General features: G+C 54.8%; 1 protein-coding gene across 1 annotated transcript in view; it reads right to left on the bottom strand.

Moving 5' to 3' along the window:
* Positions 1 to 4,813: 4,813 nt before the first annotated feature.
* The window catches only part of PHKA1 (phosphorylase kinase regulatory subunit alpha 1), an 88,692-nt gene continuing 84,809 nt past the window's right edge, over positions 4,814 to 8,696 (bottom strand). Inside the window, exons 31-32 of the mRNA XM_024199347.1 lie at positions 6,234 to 6,434; positions 4,814 to 5,778 (exon numbers count right to left, since the gene is read on the bottom strand). Coding sequence (XP_024055115.1) covers positions 5,605 to 5,778; positions 6,234 to 6,434 — 375 coding nt within the window. The 3' untranslated portion in view covers positions 4,814 to 5,604. The remainder of the gene's footprint in view (positions 5,779 to 6,233; positions 6,435 to 8,696) is intronic.

The following is an 8,696-nucleotide window of genomic DNA, read 5'->3' as shown; positions in this document are numbered from 1 at the left end:
GGAGGAGGGAGAAAACTTGTTCACCTTAGCCTCTAAGGATAGAACAAGAAGCAATGGGCTTAAACTGCAGCAAGTTAGAAAAAGTTCCTAACTGTCAGGGTGGTTAAACACTGGAATAAATTGCCTAGGGAGGTTGTGGAATCTCCATCTCTGGAGATATTTAAGAGTAGTTTAGATAAATGTCTATCAGGGATGGTCTAGACAGTATTTGGTCCTGCCATGCGGGCAGGGGACTGGACTCGATGACCTCTCGAGGTCCCTTCCAGTCCTAGAATCTATGAATTCTCTGACAGACAATTAGAGAGCACCATTTAGTCTATGGGTTAAGTGTAACATATGCTTTTACTTCCCTATTTAGGGTTATTTTATTACGTGAAGATGGTGGGAGGGAAGTGGTTTCTGGGCAGTGCAGATATTCTAGCCTCCCCTTTCCATGGAGCTGTAAGGAACCCCTACAGCGCACACAGCGCTAACCCCCATGGCCTCAGATGTTCTGATGTTATTAAAAGATCAGATGGGGGAATTAGTTTGTGGCTGGGGGGCTGTGGGAGGAAAGAAGTTAAGATGGAAAAAAAGAAATGGACCACTTAGGAGATTTTTCTAGTGTTGTGTCCGTGCAATGAGGACAATCTACCCAATGCCTCCAGGGAGCATACACTTTGTTAAAGGCAAAGAAAATTAAGATATCAGCTACTGTACAAGAAAACCATTTCACTCTATTGGCCACAGTGCTGCCTTGGGAAGCCAGCAGAGAAATCCACACACTGCAAGAGATGTTTGCTCATGCACTGACCTGCTTTATGCGGCACTGACCTACTTTGGGGAGGGTTTAGGCTGTTAGATTAGGAAAGATCTAGTGCAGATTCATAAAATACTTGAAGCCCCCAAAGAGCTCTGCAGCAGATACCATCACTAAGTGGTGAAACTCAGGATCTGGAGTCAGCAGCCAGCTGTCCAAGAGGTGAACACACCCCACCCAGGTACTAGCGATGCAAGGGAGGACCAGCACCACCATGGTCTACTGCTGCAGCGACGGGGAAGCAGTTAATTTACTGCTGGTTTCACCTGGAGAGATGAAAGGGGATGGGATGCAGATCCCACACCAACCAAGAAGAGTTAGCTACAACTGAGAGCTAACAGCCCCACAGGGTTAGCTACTGTTGAGAGGTCTAACAGCCCCGCAAGGTTACACCTGCAGGGGCGGGTCACACTTGGGGAGAACATAAGATGGGCTAAGAGCTCATGTCAGGGTAGGCCCTTTCTCTAGGCAGATTCCAGACTGGGGAAGGCGAAGGCTGCGGAGAGCCAGGCAGGGGCTGGGCAGAAGTTGCTGGGTTTGTATTTCAGCTGGTGTTAGGTTTTGCTGAGGGGCTCCTGGGTGAAGCCCAGAGTCACTGCTCTGACAAACAAGAGCCTGAAGAGCCTGCGGGGCAGAAGACATTGTGTGCATTGCCATTATTCTATCAGATATGATTCGTTTGGGACAGAGATACCCTGGAAGAGGTGGAACTATAGCGTAGCCTGGCCAGAGGGCCACGGTCCCACTGCACCAGACCACTGAAGTCCAGAAGGGGGAGGGGGAGGCGGAGTCACTGAAATGCCATGTCACGCCACAAGGGGGTGCTCCAGGACAGTGCGTCTGTGATAGAACACGGAGCATGTGAGCACCTCAATCAGCCTCTGAAACAGGGCCAGAGGGACCTGGCCCAGAATTTGGGAAGGGAAAGAAGAGTGGGGCTGGCACATCTGCTGGCAGCGACCCAGCGACAGCTGCAGATGGCTGTGCTACAACAGCAGCAGTGGCACATTCAGGTGCTCCTCCTCCAACTATGGACAACCAGCAGGCAGCACCATTTGCCACCCAACAGCAGTGGCACAAGGCTCAATACAAGCAGTAAGAAGCAGCCTGGGCAGCCCCATGAAGGCCTTTGTGACAGGAGAGGCTCAGGCTGCGTACTGTGATGTAAGGCAGAGCTGGCTGGCAAAGGCTGCCATTTTGAATAGGCTAGGACTGACTCTAGCAGCATATCAGCTCTGGTTCCGGGGCCAGTCCCCCCCCAGGGGAGGAGGGGGAGGAATCTCTGCCACAAGTAGTGGCACAATGCTTGCAGGACCTCGCGTCCTGGTGGCTGTGCCTTGACCAGCTCAGTGGAAAAGTCATGGACCATGTGGTCCTGCAGCAGTTTCTACCGCTCCTGCCCTGAGGGGTCTGAAGTGGGGTAAAATGGTTCCGGCCTGCATCAGTAGGCGACATGAGAGCAGGCCAAAGCCTAGAGTTGCCAACCTGCCAGCACTGTCCTGGAGTCGCCAGGAATTAGAGATTATGTCATGTGATGAAACCTCCAGAAATACATCCAACCAAAACTGGCCACCCTACCAACGTCTGTTTTGAAGCCAAGAGGGCCACACCTGAACGATGGGCCAGACTGGGAGTGTCCCAGCAGGGGAGACAGGTGGATGAGGTGTCCCAATGGGGGAACTGCCAGGAAACTGAGGACGTTTTCTCCAGGGCACTTCAGATCTACCAGCCTTCCGGTCAGTCCCTCAGTCAAACGGAGCTCCTCTGGGGGCAGCCAAGGAAGTCAGTGCAGCAAGCCAGGATGCTTTAGGAGGGACTGTCGATTGATGGAGCACAGATACATGAATTATTTCACTGAAGTTTGTGGAGCAGGGTCCTCCCTGGATAAGGTTAAAAAGCTGCTAAACGCAGGGCTACCTAAGGGGGAGGAGTGGCAGTAGATGTCCTGGTGGGTTCAGGGTGTGGTCAAACGCTGGGCTGAGGAAATGTGGACCAACACCTGCCAATGCACATCTCATGTCCAGGAAAAAAAGGAGAAGGGGGGTGTCCCATGACCGACTAGAGCTGGAGGTACGGGGCCAGGGGTGGCATATGCAGGTTGGAGCAGCCAAGACTCTTCCTCAGCCTGTGATCCTGGGGAGGGATTGGTGGGAATTTCCAACTCTGGTACAGAAGAAGATGATGTAAAGGAAGGGAAGGGCTAGGGTGAACGAAGAGCTGCAGCCCAGGACTGCTGAGGCTGGGGAGGACTCAAAGGTGTTAGAAACCCAGCTGGAGACTGCTGAAGGAGGCCAGCCAGCAGCCATGAGTCACCTGCAGATTCTGCCTGGCCAGCTGAAAGCCTGTAAGTGAGAGCGGGTGGAAACAGGCACTGCCTGGCAAGAGGTGATGACCCAAGCAGCCAGACAAGAACCAGCCTCGGAGAAGGCAGAGGCAGAACACTGGAAGCAGCAGCAGCAGCTGGTATAGAAGCAGGTTTCCCTCTGGGTTGAGATGAGCACAGGGGAGCGGAGCCCACGCAAGAGGCTGAATAGCCCGCAGCGAGGACTCGGACACTGCCTCAAATAAAACAGGGGAAGTGTGGGTGACTACCAACTCTCAGCAGCTTGCCGGGAGCTAGGTGAAAAGACTGAGGCCCTTACTGCAGAGGCACTGAATGGGACAGGGTGCAAGCATATAGTTGCAATGGCAGAGAATGTGCAAAAGAAGCTGCTGGCATTGGAGCAGGCGCTGTGAAAGGGAGAACTGCTCTGGGCATTGGGAGGCCTTGGAGGATAGGGACTGTCTACTCCTGACGATGAGCGAGTGTAAGGAGGAGCTGGACCGCCATTGTGCCCAGGTCCTGCACCTCAGAGGTGGAAACCATCTGTACCATGCTGGACACAGCCTTGAGGGGGTGCATAAGCCACACCCCACTATGAAGGGGCCCCACTTTGTTACACCTGCAGGGGGGCCAGGCTGGAGGAGGTCAGTGCCGTGGAGGGAGGGAGAGCCAGGAGAGGTTGTCTGGAGGCCCTCTCTGCAGGAGCTGGGCAGGAGGAGTATGGTGGGAAAGGGCCAGGAGTGGAATTCATGCTTGTGGTGGGCCTTGGAAAGGGGGCAGGACTCCAGGGAGGCAGCCCTGGGGGTTGGCGGTAACTGTTGGGTAGAAGAGCGGAGCACCAGGGAGAACCTAAACTGGCTACAAGCTCAAGCCGGGGCTGGGCACAAGTTGCTGGGTTTCTATTTTGCTGAGGGGTTCTGGGGGGAAGCTCAGAGTCACTGCTCTGGCAAACGAGTGAGACTGGAGAGGAGGCCGGGGGTGGAAGACTTGTTCATTGCCGGTATTCTGTCAGATAGGATTTATTGGTGACACTGATACCCCGGAAGAGGAGGAGCAACAGGGCAGCCTGGCCAGAGGGCCATGTCCCCACTGAAGTCCTGATGAGGAGAGAGAGGCGGAGTCACCAAAACACCACGCCAGGCCACAAGGGGCAATCCAGGAGGGCGAGTCCACAACAGGCCTGATTGGCAGGAACACAGCACATCAAAGCCTGGCTGAACATGGTGTGGGATGGGGCTGGAGAGCAAGCCAAAAGTGCCTAGAGTCAGCGTTCTCTTTAAAGGCTCCCAGCAGACGGGTAGAGTGGTTCAGGGTCTCGATACACCTGCCTTCCAAAGTGACTCTGCCTGGATTCTGAAAGCTTCACATCTCTGGGGGGCAGAGGAGTAGGGGGGGTCCAGACACAGGCGCCAACTTTTTTCTGGGCCGGTGGGTGCTCGAGCCCCTGGCCTTGCCCCCGGTCTGACTACACCCCTGCCCCCAAAGTCCCTGCCCTAACTCCGCCCCTGTGCCCCTCCCCAAATCCCCGCCCTGGCCCTGCCTCCTCCCTCAAGTGCGCCACGTTCCCCCTCCTTCCCAGACTTGCCCGGGGCAAGCGCTGGGAGGGAGGGGGGGGGAGAAGCAGGATGCGGCGGCGTGCTCAGGGGAGGAGGCAGAGTGGAGGCGAGCTGGGGAGCTGCCAGTGGGTGCAGAGCACCCACCAATTTTTCCCTGTGGGTGCTCCAGCCCTGGAGGACCCATAGAGTTGGCGCCAATGGGTCCAGACTGCACTGTGGGAAGAAGCCCGTGGGACTAATGGGCAGGGCACAGAGACTAGGTTTGCGTTGCTCAGCGAGTTAATGCCAGCAGGGTCTGCTCTGGGCCCAAGCCCCTACGACAACAGGGTAAGCTACTGTTCAGTTTATAAAACCCTCCTTCAAAATTCAACACACATTTGGGGCTAGAGCAGCAAGAGCCTGTTCAAAACCCAAAACACAATAGAGGGAAACCAGTGAGGTGAGACCAGCCTGAGCACCATAGTGTGCATCTGCAGAGCCGTCCCCCATTCACCACCTCACTGAGTGAAACCTACCCCAAGCTTTGACTTGTAATGCACATACAGACACCCCAGAGCCAAGCAGGGATCAAACCCCAGGACCCTCAGCACAGGCCTCTCACATGTGAACCCGGTCCTGGGTTCAGTGCCAGGGAAGAGCTGGGATGGCTGTATGCAAACACAGCCATGGTTTAATCACACAAACATGCTCTCCTGAAACATCACTTGGCATCAGCAGAGACACGCTCCCCCTGCTGAGAACAGCTATTGCAGCAGAGTGTTTTTTTCCCCAGGGTGAAGCTAGGAAATGGTAGGTTCCACTCCTGAATTCAACAAGTTGTCATGGCATGGAGACAGTCTACCAGCAAGCTAGCTTAACGCCTGCCTTTGACTCCTAAAAGGTAATCCAAGGCAGTTTGTTAACTCCAGCTGCAAGCCCAAATGGGTCTATTGCATGGTACAGCCACTGCTGGGGAGGAACTCCTCCACATACGTTGCCACTGCTCTGGAGAGGTAGGTCATGGTGCCAAACCTGCCACTAGGGGCACTGTCATACAGCAAGGTACAGATGCCTGTGGCGGGATCTTTCTCCAGCATGTTGTCATCAGCGCCCAGTGCTTTCTGTGTGGGTGAGGAGTGGGGAAAAGGAGAGAAGGGAGTTATCAGTCACCAGTGCACCCCCAAGTGCCACATCACTTCCACCCCACACTCACAGCCTGAGCCAATCCTGCCTACACACCAGCAGGCACCCCCAGCACCCCCATTTCCACTGCCCAAACCCTGCCACCACTGCCTCCTCTCCACCCTCATCACCATCGCTAGAAATATGTCCTGGATTTCAGGGAATCTGGTTACTCCCTGGAGGTGACACGTAAAATTGCTCTTAACCATCAGGGCTTGGGTCTCCAATGGACACTCAGTAGAAGCCTTTGACTGCACTGCTGCTGCAAGTTCTCTGTGCCATGACCCACATGTGCTAAGGAACGTACGACATGCACGCTTGCCACCACAGCCCCGCAGAGTCCAAGGCCAGGTTCGTCTCACTCATTCCCTCTGGAAGAGGGCAGGTTCCATACCTGTTCTTCACAGAATAAGTCATTTGCTATGTGCACAATCTTTTCCACTGCAATGATGCCCCCAATGCTGTGTATTTCCACATCTGCCAGCATGGTCAGGACAAGGATGGCTTCTACCAGGAGCTGCCTGTATTCTGGCTGTGGGACACGGTTCAAGACGGACTCCACATGGACTGAAAACTTGATCTCCCCAGGAGTCATCTGTGAGAACCAAAAGCCTATTAATGCAGGTGTGTCCCATGTTCCAGTGAACCCCACAACCCTCACAGCGCACGCCCAGTCCAGCACCTGCAATCTATCGCTTTGTAGCATTTCATAGCAGGCAGCAAATCGCTCAGTATCCTTAGCCCCGTTGTGTAGGTGGATGAACAGAAGCACAGAGAGGGAAAGTGCCTTGCCCAGGGTTCCCCAGCAAGTCAGTGGGATGGAACCTAGGAGCCTGGATTCTAAGCGCCTCCCTCTATAAGGGACATGCCGGTGCACGAGTGATGTGCTGACAGAGCAACTGGCTGACTGAGGCTGGTGGAACCCCTGAGTTCAGGAGCACTGAAGATTGTGCTTCACAGAGTACTCCTTGGGGAATTCTATGCTACTGCGTGCATGCATAATTAGTGAGCCATGCATATTTTTAATTTTTTGCGCAAGAAAAAAAGCTTCTGCTGAAATGTTGCTGCAGTTCTGCCTTTTGCCCACCAGAGGACACTGTGGCGATAGAACAAAGCAGCAGCTCCCAGCCAGTGAGGAAAAGAGAGAGCCTTCAGTGCCCGTCAGGCCAGGTCAGAAGACGGGCTATGAGGAGACAGACACCATGGGGTACTGGTGGGAGAGGGGCAGACAGGGGCTCTTAAGGACTAGTGGTGGTGGACAGACTGAGGCAGGGGCTGAATGGGAGTGGAGGCACAGGGCTACAGGGGGGAGGAGGCCACATGGTGATGGGAGAGAGGGTGCAGAGCTACATAGGGACGGGGAGTGGCTGAGTGGGGGCACAGAGACACATGGGGACAGGGGCACATAGGGACTGGGGGTGATTGGGTGGGGGCAGAGACACACAGGGACCTGGGAGGGGTGCAGGGACACATAGGCAGGGGCGGCTCTATGCATTTTGCCGCCCCAAGCATGGCAGTCAGGCGGCTATCGGTGGCACGCCTGTGGGAGGTCCGCTGGTAATGCGGATTCGGCGGCATGCCTGCGGGAGGTCCGTCAGTCCCGCGGCTTTGGCGTACCCGCCGCCGAATTGCCGCCGAAGCCGCGGGACCAGCAGACCTCCCGCAGGCATGCCGCTGAAGGCTCCCTGACTGCCGCCCCCACAGCGACCGGCAAGCCGCCCCTCGCGGCTTGCCGCCCCAGGCACGCGCTTGGTGCACTGGTGCCTGGAGCCGCCCCTGCACATAGGGACGGGGGTGGTTGGGTGGGGGCACAGAGACACATGGAGACAGGGGAGGGGCTGGAAGGCTCAGAGACACACAGGGACTGGGGAGGGTGTACAGGGCCACATGAGGATGGGGGGGAGTAGGTGTCTGATTGGGGGTGGAGGGACACGTGGACAGGGGGTGAAAGGATAGATGGGGTGCAGGAACACATGGGGACAAGGGCAGATGTGCCTGACTGAATGGGAGCGGCTAGGGGTCAGCCAGGGTCTGCATGGGGGAAGCTCCCTAACAATCTCTCCCCGCCTCCTATACTTTTCCCACCCATACCCAACAACCCTCCAAGTTCACACCCAGGCTCCTTCCCAGCAATTTACTTCCCTCTCCCTCAGCTCCTCCATTACCCCTGACTCCCACAGGCCTTTTCAGTGCTTCTAAGGGGTGTGGGAAATACGGTTCTGTATTGTAGTTTAAATGAATTATTACTTAGAATTCTGTATTAATATGGATAGTAAGGAATCTATTTGTCAAAGGATTCAGGAAATGGTTTTTTTTGTTATCTATATTGTTACAGACATACTTGCTGACAGGTATTTTGAAATAAATGACCAAAAATAATGGAAACTGGTGTGATTATATTGTGTTATTTTGACAAATAAAATATGCAGAATTGTACAGAATTTTAAAATATCGTGCACAGAATTTTTTATTTTTTGGCACAGAATTCCCCCAGAAGTAACAGAGCAGCCAGCCGCAATGTGGGAGAAGCAGCCGCCATCGCAGACTGGTCTGGCTCATGACACGGCAAAGCCACTCAACGCTCAGCTCCGTGCCTGAGAGCAGGCGCTTGACCAGCCCAGAGGCTCAGAACTGTTGGGAGTTGCTGGGCCTTCTCTCACCCACGTGGGGAAAACAGCAGTCAAGACCCTGCTGCTCCACGGTCAAGAGGGGGAGGAAGCAGCGAGATACTCTCACCAATCAGGAAGGGGAACAGTCAGACAAGTTGGCGGGGGATCGTTTAGAGCCCCAATGAGGGGATGGTGGGGGAAAAGGGAGAAGGGCTGATGTTCTGGGAGAGCCAGGCCCTGTTTAGTCC

The sequence above is a fragment of the Terrapene carolina genome, unplaced genomic scaffold (assembly GCF_002925995.2).
Source record: "Terrapene carolina triunguis isolate 2854851 unplaced genomic scaffold, T_m_triunguis-2.0 Scaffold172, whole genome shotgun sequence".
NCBI classification, from domain to species: Eukaryota; Metazoa; Chordata; order Testudines; family Emydidae; genus Terrapene; species Terrapene triunguis.
This window is presented reverse-complemented; position numbering and strand designations above follow the sequence as displayed.